The following is a 21,762-nucleotide window of genomic DNA, read 5'->3' as shown; positions in this document are numbered from 1 at the left end:
AAAAGAACTGGGCTGACTGGGCGCATAAAAACGCAGATTAACCGCATATTAACCGAAAGCTGCTCGTCAAAATAGGGACGTGACGCCATGAACTAATTATGACGTCACATCCTAAAGGAAAGTCGACTTCCTGTACGTAGGTAATGGTTGCCGTGTAGTCGAGCGGAACGGTGGAACTCCACTGAAAAATGTGATGTTTTCCGAGTTTATCTTTCGAGTGGTGTGGATTACCTGAAGACAGCGCGCCGACTACTACTATCAGTCATGATCAAAGACAGGATATCGGCGCTGAAAGCGGTACGAGCCTCTTTTTGAGATTGCTTTCGGATAGTGGGCCGCCCTCCCCCGTTTTAACTCGAGGGCACTTGTTGCTCGTCTTGCCCGTTGCGCGCTCAGTGTTTCTGTATATTTTTTTCGTCTCTCTTTGCGCGCAAGACTCGCGAAAGATTTCAAAGCGCCGTGATCCGTGTCGCAATCTCTGGTTTATACGTACGAGAACGCTAGCATAAACAAGCGCGAGTGGATCTCTTTTTCACTGGCAGGGTCACACGATCCGAAAGAAAAAAAAATAAGACCTCGCAACCTCCATCCATCATCTCGGTCTCATCTCTTTAGAGCGTTCGTTGCTGCCCTTTCGCACTGGCCGAGTTTTCACTTATTTCGCTAATTTTTTCAGCCGTTGCGGTCCAAAGATGCGACGACGGCACCTCTTTCCGCTGGGGGCTAAGCTCGTCTTCGCTAGCAGCGGTTTTCATCGGATTTGCCCGCGTCGTATTTTTTTCATTCGCTTTTTTTCTTTCATCGCGACCGCTCGAAACGCATTACAGCTGCTGGCCTGGGTCCCTGCCGTGTGTCTTTTTTTTTTTTTTTTTTTTTGTCCTCGCTGTGCGCTCCGCCCCACGCCAGTCGGCAGCTTCGCGCATGCATTCGGCGGCCACCGCTCGATTGCGCGCACTTGAGCGTTCTTGTGCGTTTATGCGCTTATACGTGTACCGTTTCCGAGAAAAGCCAGCATATCGAACGTCCGTGTCCGTTGATGTGCTGCTGCATTTTTTTCAGAGACTCCCCCGCAAATGTCGCCGCGTCCGCATAACCTTTGTTTCTTTATGTGGTGTGCGCTTTTGCGTTCCCTCTAGCTATAAGCTCACACGCAGTACGCGACTCCTTCGTCATTTCCTTCCAGCGCTGCTGCCCTTTGCTTGTCTCTTCTACTTCTTCGAGCTGTATAATCAGTAGTTATGCGCAGCGATCGAGCTTTAGAAACGTTTTGATCATCGCGCGTGTTAAGGTATTCGCTAATTTAATTACCGATCAACTTTTGGTTTTTCAAAATTTACTGTAGGGGTACCGTACACAAAATAAAGTTTCTGACAGACATAAATCCGTGTGTAACAAATGTGGATCAAATTTGAATTGCTCTCAGTGTCTACGCCTACCAGCGACAGCTGATCTTCGCAAAAAAAAAAAAAAAAAAACTACAGTAAAATAAGCAGCTAGTGAAAAAAATAAATAACCGTCGCAATAAAAAAGCCGAATATGGTCTTTTCTTAATCATCTTAATTATTAGTCAAAATGTGCCGAGTTGAATTTTTATGTCTCTTTTGCCACACATTATTTATTTCTTATTTTAATATTTCATTTCTAGGTGTACAAAATATAATTGCTATAGTGGTCAGTGAGATAACAAAAAAAATTGTATATGTATCTTTAGTTTTCGTAAACAACATCACCATGGTTTGACAATTAGAAGATGAGAAACCGATGAGCTTGATTTCTGTTAATTGCGACATCATGAACCCGAAAGACAATGAAAACCTAGGAGTTACATAAAAAAATGAGGCTGTACAGTGACCACTCTCTATACATGTGCATCTCTATACATGTGCATGTATAGAGAAATCTCCGTCGATGATGGCAGAGCTGTGCAGTTTGGCATCTCATGTTGTGAACAGGTGCCAGAGCTGTCAAAATAATTTCAGTTATGCAAGACATGACCTCATTCGCTTCAGTGAGAAACATGCTCATGTTATTGACCTTGCTGTGCTTCCCGTACTGCAATCTATTTCAGGCAGCAGATGCTGTAAATATAGTCGGCAATACCTTCTTTACAGTTATTGTAATGCAGATATATGTATTCACTTGGTACTGTTCTCCTCCTCCCTTATTGAGCGATGGCGGAGAGTGAACCAGGCATATATATAAACACCGTTAGGAAAAACAGTTGCTGCCCTGGTGAATACAAGTCCCCTTGTCGAAGTGTCGGCTCCCACGTCATTCCATGTTCGGCGATTTCTTATATATGTTTACTATATAATATTGTATGATGAAATCCAATAGAATATTAATGCCAGGATTTATTAAAATCCCCTCGAGACATAGAGGAAGCCTTTTACAAGTCAAACATTTGCTCAAATAGGCGAAATTACGAGTTAAATTTCTAGCCACAGCAGTCACATCCCAATGGGGAGGGGAGCCCTTCACTGCTGCCTCAATTACAGCCCCAGTGTGGCTTTGGGACATTTAATTCCATGAATCAAATCTATTGAAAATTGATCTGTCACATTTACAGATAACTTGCAGTGCCCACATAGGGCATGGAGTAAGTGCGGTGACACCAGAGACTTATACAAAGACAACCGTTCTGCTATGACACCTCGCATAAACCGTATGAGAACAATAAGCAAAATATCATACAATGACAAAAAAATATCAGAACAGGATAAAAAAAAACATGATAAAAGTACAGTTAGCTGTAACGGTACTAGTAACAGTAACGTTTCGAAACTGGTAAAAGGACATCCTGTGAGTACAAATTACAAAGTGCACTCGATTATGTAAAGGTAGTGCCTCTAAGTAAAAAAGAAAAAAAATAATCGCAGAAGCCTTCAGTGAGTGTGTGAATTAATGCTGGGATTAAAACATATCCACAGTGATTTCAAGGAAAAAGGAACAATTAGTGTTTAGAACCGAAGGAAAACAGCTTGCACTTTGACACTGAGAAGAAGGAAAGAAATGAAAAAAATTTTTTTGATGATAGGAAAGCATGCAGGGCTGACACTGTTGGGCTGACACTGTAGAAGCATTAATTAAGCAGGTCGTCAAGGCACTTTTGCAGGATCGTAGTAACGATGAGGATACTGTCGATGAGCCACAAGAACAAGTGGCACTCGCACGTGATGTAGCTTATAGTGTCCGGAATACTTTGGTGTTCCATGTCGACATGAGGGCACTGAAGGATTTTTTCTGCAAGCTAGGTGAAATGTCAGCTTCAAGTTAGCTCGTAGATTTGCAAAGCAGCAGCAAGAGAAATTTTTTTATCAGCCCAGATACAAGTACCATTTGAATCGAAGCTTCTGATCATGCACGTGCAAAAGAATGAAGTTTTTTTTTTCTGCGAATCTTGGGAGCACATGCAACAGTGAACGTAGTGAATATTTTTTATGATTCTTCTCACACGACTTCCTATAGCAAACAGGTTTTCTTGGTCCATTCAAGTTTGTCTTCACAAAAGTCTGCCGCAGAATAAAATGCCAGTAGCGCGCGACAGATGTGCTAAAGTGATTATGCGGCATGCCAATTAAGAGGGGAGGTGAAGAAGCACGGAGGATAACATTCTGGAGTGAACACGTTTGTCAAACAGGCATAATTATTACGGAAGCTGAAAGATCGTTTGTTTGAATCATTATTATTACTTATTATTGCAAATCAGTGCAACAGAAGTCTGCGAGGTAGATGAATTTTCACGAAAGAAAAAATTGTTGTCCGCCTAATTAAGTGTGTGGTTACTAAGGCCAATGTGGGTTTCTCACAAAGAAAGCTTTGCATTTGAAGCAAAATTTCTCATGGTCTGGGGATCGAACCTGGGACCAATGCCTTTCTGGAGCAGTCACTCTACCATCAGAGCCAATGAGGAAGCTAGCTGATTACAGAGACAGGCCAAATGAGTCAGCAACTCAATGCGCAGGGACATTGAATATGGCAGATGAGTTTACTGTTGCATGATGCTACACTGAAAACTGCAGCAGTGAAACAATTAGACAGAGGGAAGAAGCAAACAGGAATTCCAGCTTCCAACTTATGTTTACTAATCACTACACAAATTTATGTACACGTGATTTTCACATTAACGTTGCACTGTAGATTTCAGTTAATTACTTAGCAGTCCGTTCAGTCACTTTGCTTCATGCTACAGTTGGCTGGAGTGCAATTTTTACTTTAATCTTATTGTCATCATTTGTTAGTAGTATTTAGATCTCAACCACAATGGCTCTTTTGTAACCTTGGACTCATCGAGCCTTCTCAAAACGTGTTGCAGGCGCAGGCAGACGAAGATGACATGGATGGAGACGTGGCCGTCACGATGGAGACCCCTCCGACATTCATGGAGGACTTCTTTGCGGAGGTGACATTCATTCGCACTCATTCCAGTCAGGTCATGACAAGCCCTACAGTGCACAGTTGGCATGTCACACATCGCTGTCACATTTTTTTCCACATGCTAGCGCAGTGCCATGATTCCTGACACATTTCATGACAGACGTGACGCGATTCCATTGAGCTTTCAACAACTGCAGTGTTCGAAATTTGCCGTGTAACATTTAATTGACAGCATGATTGGTGGAAGCCACATGTGTGGTGAGATGAGAGAATGACGCTTGGGGAGGGGGGTGGGGAGGGGCTACAGTTTCGTTGCAGGCTTGGACATGTGGTCAAATGGCTTGCTTGAGTCTAGTTGGGCTCGTCTTTCATTAGTAAGTGGCAGTTGTAGCACACTACAATTTGGCTCGGGCCACTAGGTTCTCAGAGTTTATTTTTGAGCTTCCCACACAGTTGAAGCGAATCGTCATCAGATTGGTGACGCTGATTAGTCACTGATCTGTCTCATTATCTTTTCTACTGTACAGTACACTGCGGGGCGTTTAGATGCAGGCTTGGACATGTGGTCAAATGGCTTGCTTGAGTCTAGTTGGGCTCGTCTTTCATTAGTAAGTGGCAGTTGTAGCACACTACAATTTGGCTCGGGCCACTAGGTTCTCAGAGTTTATTTTTGAGCTTCCCACACAGTTGAAGCGAATCGTCATCAGATTGGTGACGCTGATTAGTCACTGATCTGTCTCATTATCTTTTCTACTGTACAGTACACTGCGGGGCGTTTAGATGGGGCAGGTTTCACTGCCTTTCCCGTGCCGTCTTTTTCTGCATGCGTCTCATTACACTGCTTGGTGATAGTTGATCGGTATCATGTTGGTAAGCTACGTTGAGAATGTTAAATCTTGGATTACCTGACGAAGCTGTCATCAGGTTTCTTCAGAGAATTTACTACTCACAAAACTCCAGCTTAAGTTTGCTACCCTGTAGCCCTCTATTCAGGACCTGCTTGTAGTACGTGGTGAGACCCGTCTTCAGAAGGCTTATTGCACTATAGTTAGCAAATGACAGCAAAATTAATGCTCCTTTTCTATCTCTCTCTCTTTATTTTGAGGAGGGGGTTATGCTCGTTCTACTCTGCATTTACGACGCTACATATTTCAGCATTGTGGGTTCACTGTGCCTTACCACTGTAATTTACCGTGTGTAAATCAGTTTACATTACCTGTAGCAATAGACAAAAAGATTTGGTCTGCCGTACGGTGTCTTCGTGTGTCCACCCAAACAAATGTGACATTTAAGTGGTGTCAAAACTCCCTGCTTTAAGCCTGCGACGATATCGTAACAAGTTGACCCTTGATTTATTTCCTTTACAGGTTGCTTACAATATCCGAGAACCTCTCTCGTTCCTACCTTTCAGTCCATGCGTATTTTAAAGGGCATCAACCCATGTCTCCTGTTCCTGTTTCAGGTGGAAGAGATTGGGCAAAACATTGAAAAGATTGAAAAGATAGTGCTTGAAATGAAAAAGAAGCACAGCGCAATACTTTCATCACCTCTCCAAGACGAAAGTGAGTGATCTGGCATTGTGCCTCATTTGCAGCTCTATTTCATGACTCATCTTCGAGTGCCTCAATGTCTTGAAACAAGGAGGAACAAAAAAAATGAATATAATGAGGGATTACATGGAAAAATGCAACTGTCACTCCAAGCACGAACACAGCATGCATATACAATGAAACTGTCTCGGCGTAACTTCAGCCAGCATGTTGTTATTAATGTCAGTGTTATTTTAATTTTACTTGTGACCTGGCATGGATACAGGTATTTTTCTCGAGGGAGAGATCCACTTTGAGATTGTGATTGATGATGATAGTGCAAATGCATATGATGAGTAATTCTAATACGATAAAGATTAAATTATTTGCATTCTAGTGAGTGTGTCCACCAGCTTAGTTACGGCTGAGAAGAAGGACTTTATGAGTTTGCCTCATGTCGTTCACTGCAGCGCACAAACTTGGATTAGCTGATGTAACCAAACCTAACCTAACAAGAAGGGGGGAGTGGAGTGGGGTCACTCTATCGGGACATTTACCGTGAAACCGTGCAGGATTGTGTCCACATTTTGGCAGCCGAATTTTTCAGTACCACCTTGTAACATTATGATAAAAGGGAGGCAAGTAGAGAAAAGAAGGATCCATAAAGACCCAGCACTAGGTGACACCTCAAATGTTAATATATAGTAGTTTTGGCAAACTGAAACAGTTTTTTTGCGTTAGTGGAGACAGCAAAAACTGCATTATAATAGTCATCTTGTCTCTTTCATGTAGAAATGAAGCAGGACTTGGAAGAACTGATGGCTGACGTTAAGAGGATCGCGAATAAAATGAGAGTGAAGCTGAAACGTAAGTTCTCTCTTTTCTTTATTCTAAATACGATTTCTACGTTTCTGAGTTTTCGCACTTTTCAGTGTGAGTGACAGCTCTCAGTAAAATGTCTTGGCCTGCTTTAGTTGGATATCTCCTTTTTATTCGATGCTTGAGCTGCGTTTAGAAAGGAAACGTTTGTCTTTCTTTTTTTATTGTCCCGTTTAGTTTTTTTGTTTTTTGCCACTTCTGTCTCAGCCTCGTGTACCAACTAGCCCGACAGCAAACTCTGACATGGTTGTTGGTAGAGTTTTCTGTGTGTTTGCTTTCATTGATCATTGACGAATATAAGGATTCACGATTAGTGAATGTTATAATAATCATTTAACTACTTGTTCGATTCCGATCTTAGTCTGACAGGCATTCATCACGAGCAGGCAAAAACTGTGCCTTACTTAGGTGTTGGCAATGAGATGAGAGAGGCAACGATTTGGCCTGCTTCCAGATGAACTGCATTCGTGATCAAACATGAAATGATCTTGTTTTCTATTGCAATGTAATTGTGAAAACGTTTTCAAGCTACATTGTTTTTTTTTTTCCCTAAAAAACGACAACAGTGATGCAACAAAATATTGAGCAAGAGGACCAGTTAGTTGGAAACAGGTCGGCCGAGCTCAGGATACGAAAAACACAGGTGAGTTTCTGAGCCATTTTTCAAGAGCTGTCTTTAAACAGAAGGAAGTAGTAACACCGCACTGGGATTTCTTTAAACTGTCACACTGTGTCTTACGGAGGTGGGCCTTTACAGCAGTTATGCAGCTCAATTCCACGAGGAAATGTGCTCCCAAACTTTCTTTACATGATGTACCCAAGCGTGTTATTATATGCGGAAGGACAAATTAACACTAATCAGTGTTTACTTGTGTGACCTTTTGAGGCAGTGTTCTTGCCCTGTTATGTTGCAGAAATCCAGTAAATATGCGGGAACTTCGGGTAATCTGTTTACCATTACTGCCTCGCATGAAGTTGCCCGTTGTATGAACGATCGTGCTCAGCCTTTTTTCTACTTTGCATTACCTTTACAGTCTGTGGTTGAGAGCTTTAATAATCTCTGTCTATAGGTTCCTTTATACAGTGATAAAATAACGGTAGTTTAAGTGGCGGCCAAAGCTTGAGCCCAGTTTCTTCCTTGCACAGCCTCTGTAGCACCATGCGTAAACTCTGTTACATTATGTATGAACGTGTTAGTATGTTTTTGTGCAGTAGCATTTCATTGAACGTATTAAAACTTTCGTGGTAGGTTTGTATGAGGTATCACTACTTGTACATGTTTCTGGAATGTGTGTAACTTGTGCTCCTTTCATATATAATTGTCTTAGTTGTTTGTGGCTGTGCACTGAATCGGACCTAACTTTGACCATTGTCCTTTCAAAAGAGAAGTTTGAAACGTACAAAATAGGTAAATTAGCAAACTGATAACCATTTAAATAGCTGTGAGCAAATATATAAGAACCGAGGGCTCTGCAAAAAATTATAAAAATTATATATATATGCGTATTTTGTGGAGCTGTGGTATGTGGTCTCTGGAATTGTGTATTTTGCTCTGAACTCCACACCTCATTTAGATGTGTGAGGGCACAACCAATCACCAGCAATCAGCTGTTTAGCTGATGGTGGTGATTATCTTTTAATAGCATCATCACATTTTGTATCGGGGTAGTTACAGATTGTCACCTGGATATGTGAGAGCTTAAAGGGGCTCTGCAACACTTTTTCAGCATGGCCAGAAAATGCTGCCGATTGGTAGTTGAGGCTCTTGAGACCATGCCAGCCAAATGTTATAGCGCAGCACGCAGCCTGGAATTTACAAATAATTCTCAAAGTCAGCTAGAAATCGTTCCCTCTTCTCTTGACTAATGATGGCCATAAACCCAAGTCACTGTGCCATAAACCCAAAGTCCAAGGCCATTGGCTGATGTGAGCATCGTGAGCTGCATAGTTACAGCCGCCGCCACGAGATGCCGCGATGTGCCCGTACACGCGCTCGCGATCACACTGAAAGAAATAAGCCATGCATTCGAAGAAAAAAAAAACAAAGTGCTCAAGGTCATGACGGCCCCTATGGCATCCCCTTCCCTGTGTACCTTTCAGTGCAGTCGCTAGTACAAAAAGGAGAGAAAAAGCACTTGAAGCATGCAACAAATCCCTGTAACTCCGCTCGTACTTGACGGATTCTAAAAATTTTTGCGGCAGTCAATTCGTGAGGCAGTTAGCTCTCTTAATGAAGCCATTCGACGATTACTTGGAAAAGTGTTGCAGAGCCCCTCAAACGTGTTACCCAAGGGTTGCATGCATATAGCGCCCCTTGCAGGATTTACTGTTCGCAGGGACGTAACAAAGTGAACTATAAACCTTTGTTATTACCCGTGCTGTTTGTCGTCTTTCTACTGCTCTCAATGCTTGACCATTGGTGGCTTTCAGGGGTGTGTGCGTGGGCTCTGTGGGGGAAAAAACGCACCTTCAGCAGCCAGGTCTTTTTCTATCTTCCTCTCTCTGCCTCTTGTTTTTTATCTCTCTCTCGCTTCTTCTTTCGCTCTTGACTTCTTGCAATACGGCTGGGCTACGGCCATGCTTGCCCTCGTAACTCTCTCTGTCTCTGCCTCTCGCATGCATGTTGCGACCTTTTCTCTCAGCCTGCTGCATTCAACTAGGTTTGCAGTTTGTTCTCTTTTGCAATGTGGGAATTTTGCGCATTTCTATCTCTCTTCTGCATGGTTTGCCTTGGGATTTCTCTTGTGCTTATACTCTTCTACTGCAAAGTACTGCTTCTTTTTTTCTTGGTTTGCGTTGCAGTTTTCTTTTTCAGTTAGACTTGGGTATCTCTCGAAGAGAACCTCACAAAGAAGCTGACTTGGTGACTCGCCTAGCGAGAGACACTCACACAGTTAAACTGTCACAGATGTAGTGTTGGTTTTATTATGTACCACTATAAATGATAGTACAGTCAATAAACTGCCAAATGCTAGGAATAGTTTATTTTCAGTGTAAACCATCTCATAATGCAAATACGAGTAAATGGCAGCATTTAATATAGTAATTGAAATATTTGTACATATGTCTCTTGAGCACCAGTACCATTAATAAGTTTAAGAGGCTTTTACCTGGGTTACCTGGTCTGCACTATATGTATTACCATGCCGTTGCCATCGAAATGGAGCTCCAAGTGCTTACCATAGTCTTCAGCTTTGACACAGTATTAGTCACATGACATGTGATGCTCACTGACTGTTCCACTCAGTTAAGCTTGCACATTGGATGTTGAACACGGTCTAACAGCCAGCTAAGTGTTCTGATACACTGACCCAAACATTGTGCAAATGGAATTGGAGTTTTGTGAACCGCATGTACATGTTACTATTGGAAAATGAGAGAGAATTGAAGACTTACTATCTTCTCTCTATAACCTCTATGACTATATGGCCTTCTGTTTTTAAGTATCTTGTCTTGTAATTGATTTTTTCAATACATTCACATCCTAAAATAGGTTGTATTTTGAGGGAAACAGACTGCAAGAGAGCTTGCAGTCAAGATATTGTGCAGTTATCCACTAAGATGTGTCTATTATCTTACTATGTGTCTTTGGGCATAAGACCTTACTAGTAGGGGTGTGCGAATATTCGAAATTTCGAATATTTTTCGAATAGTGTTTGCTATTCGATTCGATTCGCACTGAAATTTTACTATTCGAACTATTCGAACTTCCAAAAACCAAATACAGTCCACGTCCGATTGAAAGTGGCCCCTTCAAATTTTTAATATGCTTCACCTCATTACACTCTCGTATGGCGGCAAAGCTGCCTTTCAAGCTCCGTTACGGTCGAACTTAGCCAAGAGACAAAGTCCGGTTGGAAGTGGTCCCTAGATTTTCAATATGCTTCACCTCATCACACCCCCGCGTTGCGGCAAAGCTGCCTTTTAAGCTCCGTTACGGCCGAACTTTGCCAAGAGACCGTCAACATCCGATTGGGAGTGGTCCCTAAATTTTCAATATGCTTCACCTCATTACACCCCGGTATTGCGGCAAAGCTGCCTTTCAAGCTCCGTTACGGTCGAACTTTGCCAAGAGACAGTCAACGTCCGATTGGAAGTGGTCCCTAGATTTTCAATATGCTTCACCTCATCACACCCCCGTATTGCGGCAAAGCTGCCTTTCAAGCTCCGCTACGGTCGCAAATGTATTAATTCAAGAAAACGCTGGTTTCAATATGGAGATGAAAGATGTGGCAGAGTTGGGGGCTCAATTAATGCTGTTTTGGACCTGAAATTTGGGCAGGAAGTCTGAAAAATCGGACGCCGAAGCTTTTTAGCATCCAAAATTTCAGATGTTCTTATATATCGACGTCTACGAGGCAGATTTGGAACTCCGGACTTGAAGGGAGCACACGCTTGTCTGCCACATCAGTTGGACTTCCACAGAAGTTGAAAGAGAAGGAGAGGCTGAGGAAATGGCATCTCTGCCTATCACGTGTAAAGTGTTGTCGGCAACACTTTGGTTGCACCAAATCATGTACATAAATACAATTCGGCCTCTACATTGCCTCATTCTTGATAAGAAAGACAACTATGAAATATGACCTCACCAGCGCTTCATCAACCTAGCGAAAAGAAACACTTTCATGTTGCTATCTCACAAGAACATACTTAGGGATTCTCTGCAACTTTTTCTGTAATTTCACTTCGAATTATTCGAAAAATGTTTGAGAAATATTCGAAAATTATTCAAAATTATTCGATTCGATTCGCACTCAATCTTCATTTTTCGAATTCGCTTCGCACCCAAAATTTTGCTATTCGCACAGCTCTACTTACTAGTTTTGTTCATTAACTTAGTACATTGACAGATATGGTTAACGTGAGATCATGGAAGGGCTGTTCACTGATCACGTGCATGATGACAGTCGCCTTCCTTTTGCAAAACCAAAACAGCACGTCTATCTTATACACAAACGGATGTATGTCCTGCCACACGTTGAAGTTACAGCAACTTGAAGTTGGATTACTGCTCGTCAGTGGATAACCTCGACTTAAAGGAGCACTGACACAAAAATTTTACATATTGCTTTTTCTGTTGCAATGAGTAGATGACGACCCACTTATTACAGCTGGAAAGTTGGTGTGCTTGAGCGCGCAACAGTTAATTATGTGGAGACAGCTTTATAGAACCCAGTTGCAGTTTCGGTTTCAAAGCGTGCCGAGTGAGGCGGGACCAAGAGTGGTTTTCATGTGACCATAGCTGGCCACATGAGCACACAAAACCGCGTGCATATGAGAACCACGTTGACATTCAATAGAGGCTCCCTGGGTACTGCTATAGTCCCCTCTGGGATGTTGTAAATATGCGTGACCCCCCAAAAATGCACTGCCAAGGCACAGATGTCAGCCTTTGTGCTCCCATGCAAGTTTGCCCCCTCTTTCTGTCAAAAGGTCTGCTAGGAGAGAGCACTGGCAGGGATCATGGCAGCCAACACAAACTCGTGATGCAGGTGGCTGGTGGCTGTTTATGTTAAAAGGAAGTTAGTGTCAATGCCGTGAAGTGGGTTGTTTCGCATGCAGTTAAGTGACATCCGCTTTAAAATTGATTTTAAATATGTTCTAAGCTATATTAGTCGTTGATATTTTGTAGATCATGCGTGTGTGTTCACACAAATATATCCCACAACTTATCCCGCCTTCAAAATTTTTTGTCAATACTCCTTTAAGCGGCACGAAAGAATTCTCGTCTTTTTTGTCCATGGGAAGCAGTAGCGGTGGCATATGTTACTTTTCCTGACACAACAACCGGGGACCCACAAAACAGAAAAAACGTGTGATTGCCTGCGATGCTTTTACTGCTTGACTTGACTCGTGCGCGTTTGCTCATGCTGCGAGAGTAGTTGCTTGATGTGCTGCATATTTTAGTGCTAGCAGCATTCTGCGAGCATGGAATACTGTAGAGTAGCTTCTTGAAGGACACTAAAGGCAAACATTAGCTTAAGTGACGTGTCTTCGTAACCTTGTCATCAATATCTTTTCATGAAGCTTATAATGGTGACTTCATTGCCGAGGGTGGAAATTAGAAAGAAGTCATGTTTTTGAAAGGCCGGAGCTCACTTGGCAAAAAAAAAATAAATAAATAAAGGGTAATTGTTCGACCTAAGGAGTTGACTCTTGTGTCGCATTGGTGACCTATTCCTCTGCGAGGCACTGTTGCCAATTATTAATCAGCGCAACGTGCAGGCAAAGTGGTATATACTGCCAAAAATAATGTGGTGAGAAGAGTTAGCAGTGTTAAGTTGTTCCATGAGAAGTAAATCTAAAATAAGTAAACAAATAAATATATAAATGAATTAGATTTTCAGGTGCCACGTAGTTATCATATTGTCAGCAGTTGGTTACCATTTAGGAACTATAATTCGGATGCAAGATGTCATGATTGCTCGTTCTAAATATTCACAATAGTGGGACCTATCATATGTACTGTTTTAGGGAGATGTGGGTCTTAAAAAAAGTTTTTTTTTAATAGTTGGGTGAATGGTATGAAATTTAACACACTTATTTAGTTTTTTCTGGAGATTCGAAATCTCTAAGTAGATTTTTAATAGCTGCATTAGAACAAAAGATATGCAATTTCTAACACATATTTAAGCATATTGCTTGTGGGGATTTTCGGTAACTTGGCTTTGTCAAACTCAAAAACAGAGTATGTGGCAAGATTGCCAGAAAGCTCGTCTAGCCGATGATGATATTTATTTTCTTATAATGTTGTTCACCAAATTATAGTTCTTGATAATCATAAATAGTATGCAGCTAAAAGGTTTTGCTCATATTTACGCTCCTTTATTTTGCATTCGAAGTTCGTTGAAAACAATCAAATTAGCATCACCAGCTAGACCAGCTCTCTGCCAGTTTTGCCACATACTTTTTGTATTTGACAAAGCAAAGTGTACGAAAAGCATTGTAAGAAATATGCTTTTATAAATTGCATATCTTTTGTTCAAATGCAGCTATTAAAACTCTACTTAGAAGTTTAGAATCTGCAGAAGAAACTGAATAAGTCTAATAAATTTCATTCAGTTCAACCAAATAATAAAAGGAAATATTTTAAGACCCTTGCTCCTCTTATGTCACTACCTCGTTAGCAAAAATTTCGTTTTCTGTGAGCACAACACTTGAGAAATACTCGAAGCGCTCACTTTAGCTTGAAGTGACGTTTGCCTTTCGTGTGCCTGTCTCATTGTGTCCATGTTCACTGTGGTCGTCTCTGGTCCTTCACACCATGCTGTGGAGGGTGACATGAATCCAGAAATGACGGGCAGCCGCAGGGCTTCTTCTACTTCTCTGACTGCAAGCACTGATTGATGCCTGATGGTGAAAGGATGTGCTGATTGTTTCCTCAGCGTAACTGAATTTCTCATGTCTACTCAGACATCTTGTGCGAAAACCTCATCACTTTTGAGCAGAACACAATTGTCTACTTTTCGGAGCATTTAGTGTAAGATAAGGTAGTGCACTGTACGACCTCTGTTGCCGAGCCCAATTTAGCTGCTGTTAATAAATAGGCGATCTTTACGAGCTATGAGCAGCCTTTATTTCTTGTGGTGCCACACCTAATTATTGCTGCTGGGCTGGAGCAACAAGCAAACAATGCTTGTAATATCTACTATTTGTGTACTCAACGAATAGCATTACTCTCAGGACATGCAAACAATGCACACTTGTGCACTTAATCTCATCTGATTTGAATTGCTTAATCTTGTGACAAGTTTTTAAAACTTTCCTGAAAGAGATTTTGTTGCATACATTCATGTTGCATTTTGAAAGGAGCTGAGTTCCTTTCTTTTTTTTTCCATGTTTTCTTATCAAAACGGCCATCATTGTCGTATTAAAATATCTGTGGTTGTACATGCCATGCGTATCTATCACTGACCATCTTATTCTTCGTGACCCAGCATTCAACGCTTTCTCGCAAGTTTGTCGAAGTCATGACAGAGTACAACAAGATCCAGAATGACTACCGTGAGCGGTGTAAGGATCGCATCAGGAGGCAACTGGAGATCAGTGAGTATTAACTCTAGACTTTTATTATGCCTGTACCACTGGCTTCAGAATATTGTTCCATACCATGCCCTTGAATGGCTGTGATGTTTTTCAGTCTTCAGGTTTATTGACTCTGGCTCTAATCTTACTTGGACTGAATGTTTGTAGTGCTCTTCGGAAACATTGAAAATCTCCGAATGTGGAACTGGCATTTTCAACTCCTTGGGAGGGCTTTAAGAAATTTTGTAAAGTGCTTCAAAATGGCTGAATTTGGCACGCAGCTTAGCGTTGCGAATTTTATTTGCGCATCTGAATAAAAAATGAGTGTAAGCCAAAAGTGAAGCCAGTTCAATCTAATCAGCATCTTCATTGTGAGGAGCCTTGTGGTTTGTGGTGGCTGGTGATAGCCCATTTGGGCCATGGTGGCCCAAGGTACGCATCTTTTTCCTATTGCATGATGTTTTAAGGCATGAAATGACGAATCAATCTAACGAATGAATGAAGAAACAAGAGTGTACAAACAAATGTTTTTCTTGCCTACTGCTTGACTGCCATTTATTTGTTGAACGGAACTTTTGCACGGATGAACTGAACTTTTGCACATCCGCATTGGTCAAATCGAGCTGCAGCCATGGATTGGGAGCCTTGGCTGGCAATGCTTGTTTGTGTCTCTTACTCTAGGTAATGTGATAGCAGCCAAAAGGGGGCTTAGAAAGAGAAGACGCTTACATAACATGTGACGGGCTTATGTTCAAGGTCCTGTTATCCCTCTTAAGGCCGCCTACCAAATCCTTAGCTACTTCCTGACCTTGACTTCAGATGGTGGTCGTAGTCTGCTCGTTAACCCAGAGAAACAGCGAGACAAGATGTGGAAAGGGTGGCTGGACTCGAAGAAGAAAGCTTTGTATTAAAGACATGCTTTGTATTAAAGATCATGGTGCTTTGATGCTTGAAAATGGTTTGTCAGTGCCTTGGAGTTCCTTGAAACCTCTAAAAATTCTTCGCAAAGACTGCTATGAATCCTTCTGGGGCTTGTTTTAAGTAGTTCACATACTACTTGGAAATGCTAAAATGGTTCAGTGACAGTCACAAACTACGTGGAAATGCTAAAATGACTCAGTGACTATGTTGTCATGTTGTGTAGTCTGCCAAGAACTGCTGGTATTGCATATTTTTGCGTAGAAGCAGCGCCATATTGAAACTTTTTCTCAGATTTACCTGAGCAGCCTTTGCTGAAGCCCTCTCTATGCGGTAACAATGAAAGCTTTTAAGTGCGAATGCACTTTATAAGCGACCCTGAATCCGCCGTCCCATAGCAACGGCGCGAGGAGCGGAGAGGAGCGTCTGTAGCAACGGCGCAGCGACGTCACGCCCCACGTGACTGCGCGCGCTTTGCCCTCCGCTCCGTGGCTGCGCGCGCCCCGCGCATTGCCTGTGGTGATGAAGGCCGGCGGCGAGACGCCGAACGAAAGCGTGCGAAGCGAGCCGAGCACCCCGAAGCCGATCTGGCGCGGGGACGCGCGATGCGTGAGCGAGCGCGGGCCCTCGAATTCGATCGGCCGGACGCGCGCTTCAAGCGAGACTTCCTGGACCGCAGCTTCGGATATAGCTGCGCGGTGTGCGATCGACTGTGGTTCGACAACAACCTGAGCCCCATCTCGGGCGTGCGCAACGCCGCCAACAAGTTGAACGCGTTGCGGGTTCTTTGGAATGAGTTCGGAAGACAGATCATCATCATCAGTAAAAGTGCTTTGCACTTAAAAACGGCCAGACCTCCGTGGGTCGGCTGGCGCGTTCTCTCTCGCTGCCGTCTCCTTCGCTCGGCTCTGCAGTTTAGTCGCGCGCGCCCCCTCATAGCATCACCCCGTGCTTCGCACTTCCTCATACTCCCCTTCGGGGAAATGCGGGTTTTTTATAACAGGGCTAGTTCAAACGTCTTGATGTTGAGGCCTGCTTCCTGTTTCTCCCATTGAAGCCATTGCTGATATGCTACCTTTAATTTGCTCTTACAGTAACAAGTATTAGTTTTCCTTCTTACTGTTGTGCCACTCATATCAGCCATAGCGAGCAGTGGTTAAAATGTTCCTTTTATTAATTTTTCAGCGGGAAAAATGACAACGGATGAAGAAATCGAGGAGATGCTGGAGAGTGGGAATCCAGCCATATTCACTCAGGGAGTGAGTTCTCGGTTATTCTGTTCTGCACTTCTTTAAGCTTATCTAGAGTCAATGATTCTGATCAGAGAAATTGTCAGCACTCGCTTGATGCTGAAGTCTGCCCATGCCAGATTACAACACTGATGCCAGAAGTATGAAAGACGGCCAACACTGGCCAGTGCCAAAGTATTGTGAGAAACATCTTCCTTTTAGTTGGGGTTAAGTCCCTGCTGGAAACATAGGTATAAAAGCAGCCCACAAGGAGCAAGTACTAATTTTCATTGGTTTCTATGTTTGTTTGTGTGAATTGCACATATATAGCTGTAAAATGCTTTTAGGCACTGCCCTTCGGACTCAATAAAGCTTGTCGTACCATACAATATTGCCCTTCCTGATAGGAAATCTAAAGTAATGTGCTTATTTGAATGGTTAATGAGCTCACACGCTTCAGATGTGTGAAGCTGTTTGCACTTTTTTAGCGTTTGTTGGATGCAGCTAAGACATTTCTACAGAAGCCCTTACCAGGCATTGTGTGCTTTTTGTTTCCATATTCGTCTTTAACACCAGCTGCAAAGAAAATGAAGAAAGTAATGCATAACAATAAAGCAACAAATGAATATTGCTATGTACCAGTGGCATTGTGGTCCACAAGACGAAGAAAAGGACGACAATAAGATAGACTGGCGCGAGCTGTTCCTATAAGCAGCGCTGCTCGGTGAACCACTTGTAAATACGTCTGTTGCTAGTCCTTCGAGTCTCTGTTTATATTCCGCGTAACATATTTGGTGGAGGTGCTGGGTATCGATCCCCGTACCTCTTGTGTCCGCCTTCATTCACTTTGGGGAAGAACAGAAACGGGACCCACTGCTGCTTGACATCATCAGCCGCACGGAATCTTCCCCAAACGACGCCTCCGTCCATCGCTTTGTATTTCAAGAGGGCGTCCTATACCGCCGCAATTTCCGACTTGACGGGCGTGACCTTCTTCTTGTGGTGCCTAAGCATTTACGGCGCAGTGTCCTCGCTGAACTTCACGATGCGCCCACAGCTGGACACCTTGGCGTATCTCGTACGTATGAGCGCGTACGGCGACGTTTCTTCTGGCCAGGCCTTGCTCGCTCGGTACGCCGATACGTCGCTGCGTGTGAGTTATGTCAACGTCGCAAAACACCGTCGCTGCTACCTGCTGGCCATCTTCAACCAGTAGACATACCCACGGAACCGTTTCACTGCGTCGGGTTAGACCTGCTTGGTCCTTTTCCCGCATCAACATTGGGAAACAAGTGGATAGCAGTGGCTACTGATTATACTACACGCTACGCTATTACGCGAGCTCTGCCAACGAGTTGTGCAACCGACGTTGCTGACTTCCTGTTACGGGACGTTATACTCGTTCCCGGTACCCTTGTGCTACTCTGGTCCCCTAATCGTCGAGTGGGCCTATCTGAAAAACTTTTGTCACGTTACACGGGACCTTACCGTGTAGTGCGTCAAGTAACACCTGTCACCTATGAGATTGGCCCCATCTGTCCCTCGTCATCTGTTGTTCGGTCCAGTGATGTTGTTCACGTCTCACGGCTCAAGCCCTACAACACGGCTTCTGAAAACGACCTTTAAAGCTCCGGGACGGTGCTTCCGCCGCCGGAGGTCATGCTACGTACCAGTGGCATTGTGGTCCACAAGACGAAGAAAAGGACGACAATAAGATAGACTGGCTCGAGCTGTTCCTATCGGCAGCGCTGCTCGGTGAACCACTTGTAAATACGTCTGTTGCTAGTCCTTCGAGTCTCTGTTTATATTCCGCGTAACAATATAGCAAGCTGTAAAGTAATATAACGAGCAAGTAACACATAGCAATAAAGTAGTGTAGCAAGCATGTGTTACATAATTTCACTGACATTGCCTTTCTGTGCAAGTATCGTGCCAGTTCCACGTATGTTTCGAAGCCTTATGTACGGATCATAGTGGTGTGACATGAATATACTGGCTCTCAACAAAATTTTCTGTGGCTCACAGTGTGACATTCAGGAGGTTCCTTTATCCCGTATTTAACTCATTTTTCAAAAAATAACAGCAAAGAAATCTCTGCATGCAGGTGACAAGGACCACGTAAAAGCTGTGGTAGAACAGGGTCAGAAACGCAGTTATGCTCCTCCAAAGATTGGCCATAAGAAACTGGGTGGTTCCTCTGCAAAATTTTCTAAAATGCTCCGCTTGCTGTTCTTCATGCATGGCTTAGGTAGTCATGGGCTTGTTAGGATTTCATTATAATTTCATTAGAATCATCCCTTCCACCTTTTTCTGATCAGCCACCTGTGCTACCAAAATTTTGTTCCGTTTTAGCCCCGGAGTCACAAGGTGTGATAGAGAGTAGCGAACATGTACCTGCACTTTCTGCCGCAAGTCTCACGTGCAGCTTCTGAAAAAAAAGAGCCATGTGTCGTGACTCACCAACCACTGGTGTTGCCTGCAGATTGTGATGGAGACGCAGAAGGCCAGGCAGACGTTGGCGGAAATCGAAGCCCGCCACAACGACATCATCAAGCTGGAGAAGAGCATCCGGGAGCTTCACGACATGTTCATGGACATGGCCATGCTGGTGGAAAGCCAGGTATGGACAGCTTTGCCTCGACTAAGATGCTAAAGGCTCATTTATAGTCTGACGTGGCACTTGCGTGCAGACGCACTTGCAGACAGTGTGTTGCACTGGGGTGAGACGACCATGTTATAGTATACCCTGTTGTTGCGGCTGTTGCAATTGGTGTCGATCATTCTGTTCCATCATTGAGATGGGGCACGCTTTATCTCGCGTCGAATTACAACACCTTGCATTGCCCAGAATGCTCCGTGTGCATGATCGACAAACCTCATGTGCAGCTCTTCATAAATGAAACTGTAGCCATAAGCAGTGGGAAGCCGTGCAAAGTAGCCATGGCACTCACTCTAAGCAGGACAGTGGGTAAAGCACGCAGATGAACCTTCTTGCGCACTTGCATTCACCCCGATTCGAAAAAGTGTGCATAGTGTTTGTCAATCTGTTGCACCGTTCTTGATGTTGGTTGCGGTCAGAACATCTCAGCAGTGCATGTTACTGGGGAGGATTTCAGCTGGTGCTCTCTGGTGCATGGGCTACTTTAGGCTATAAATAAGTATGGGTAGATGAGATTAAGAAGTTTGTAGGTATAACGTGGCAGCAGAAAGCACAGGACCGGGTTGATTGGCGGAACATGGGAGAGGCCTTTGCCCTGCAGTGGGCGTAGACAGGCTGATGATGATGATGATGATGAAGCCTTTACTGTCTGCCTTGTTCTTCGTGCAAGGTAATGTTAAGCGACAGAGAATATCTTGCATGGGCTTAGTGCGCCTGCTGCTTTTATCGCCCGTATGCGTCTCTTTGTACTCACGCAGGACTGTCTTACTTTACAATTCAAATTGTAAAGCTAAATTTGCTCTCTCTATTTGTCCATTATTCTCGTTCTGCCATAGTTGTCAGCAAGTTGCCTCCTCATGTTCAGCTTCTTACGGTGGGGAAAAAAAAGAAGGAACCACTAATTTTGCTCACTACCACCATTTCCACTTGAACTCGTGCTCCTGTAGCAGTGCGCAGTAAGTGGCCTGATGCGTGCGCTATTAAGCTGCCATGAAACTTTCACAATTGGTAATAAGTCAAACCTCAGCATAGCAAACATGGATCTAATCACTTACGTGATAAAACAATGTAAGCATAAAAATGTTCTGATATCAGTGTAAATTAATGGCATGTAGGCTTAGTGTACGATATCAGATACGTGTAGTAATCAAGGTACTGTTTTGCTGCCACATGTGGCTTCATTATGAAAATGGTTTTATTTGCCAGACAAACTACGTACTGTGAGAGCAGTAGCACCTGTCATTGTCTACGTAGTTTTGCCGTTGCTTATGCATCTTTGCATGCATTTCAGAGGCCACAGTTGTCACTACTACAATGAACAGACATGTTGTAGTGTGCATTCTATGAAGGTTATTAAGATATGGCAGCGTGTGTTGTCTGAACCTGTTGGTGTCTTTGTAAACGAGAACTGCAAGGTTCACTGAAGGTTGCACATGTTCTATGTTTCATGTGCGTGTGTGTTTGTCCGTGTGTGAACACATTGATTCTCACTGTTTGCAGGGAGAAATGGTGGATCGCATTGAGTACCACGTGAAGAATGCTGCAGCCTATGTCGACACTGCCACGCAGGAGACGCGACGAGCTGTTCGTTATCAGAGTAAAGCACGCAAGGTAGGTTTTCACAAACACACCCACAAAAAAGTGTGTTCTGTTGCCTTTCATTTTATGTCTCTGTCCAACAAAAGCTCAATCTGGAAGATAAAGAGGCGCCAAACCGAAGGGTTACTCACGATGATCATGTGTACCTGCCAACTTTCACGAATTTTTTACGTAAGGTTGGCGAGTGTTCGCTTATACCGGGATTTCACAAAGGTCGTGCCATGTTATTACAAAAAAATTCACTCTTTAAAAAATGTTTTAAACAGTGTTAGGTGATGAGGTAGTACAAACTGGAAAAAAAATGCACACACGCAAGAAAAAAGAATATGTGGTGTATTGCTTGCTTGTGGCGGCATAATGCATCATGCTAAGGTACTCATTATTTTGTATAGTTTTTAGTGGAGGCAAAATTAGCAACAGAAAATTTTTTGAAAAATTCAGTGGTCTATAAGCAATTTCTCGCTTATAAGTCACCGCTGTTTAAAATTTGCTGCTGCCTGAGTGCTACATCTTGAGGCAAGTTGTTTAGAAGGTGCACGTGTATTCT

The 21,762-nt window shown here is 43.2% G+C and overlaps 1 protein-coding gene across 2 annotated transcripts in view; it reads left to right on the top strand.

Annotated features, from left to right (window-relative positions):
- Positions 1 to 118: 118 nt before the first annotated feature.
- LOC119390115 (syntaxin) overlaps positions 119 to 21,762 on the top strand; it is a 34,332-nt gene continuing 12,688 nt past the window's right edge. For both annotated transcript variants that reach the window (XM_037657664.2, XM_037657665.1), the window contains exons 1-9: positions 119 to 297; positions 4,316 to 4,402; positions 5,840 to 5,939; positions 6,699 to 6,773; positions 7,352 to 7,428; positions 14,723 to 14,831; positions 16,914 to 16,987; positions 19,440 to 19,577; positions 21,117 to 21,227. In XM_037657664.2, the coding sequence (XP_037513592.1) occupies positions 265 to 297; positions 4,316 to 4,402; positions 5,840 to 5,939; positions 6,699 to 6,773; positions 7,352 to 7,428; positions 14,723 to 14,831; positions 16,914 to 16,987; positions 19,440 to 19,577; positions 21,117 to 21,227 (804 nt within the window). In that variant the 5' untranslated portion in view covers positions 119 to 264. The remainder of the gene's footprint in view (positions 298 to 4,315; positions 4,403 to 5,839; positions 5,940 to 6,698; positions 6,774 to 7,351; positions 7,429 to 14,722; positions 14,832 to 16,913; positions 16,988 to 19,439; positions 19,578 to 21,116; positions 21,228 to 21,762) is intronic.

This window comes from Rhipicephalus sanguineus, chromosome 4, assembly GCF_013339695.2.
Source record: "Rhipicephalus sanguineus isolate Rsan-2018 chromosome 4, BIME_Rsan_1.4, whole genome shotgun sequence".
In the NCBI taxonomy this organism is placed as follows: Eukaryota; Metazoa; Arthropoda; class Arachnida; order Ixodida; family Ixodidae; genus Rhipicephalus; species Rhipicephalus sanguineus.
The sequence above is the reverse complement of the archived record's forward strand: the minus strand, read 5'-3'. Positions and strand labels throughout refer to the sequence as shown.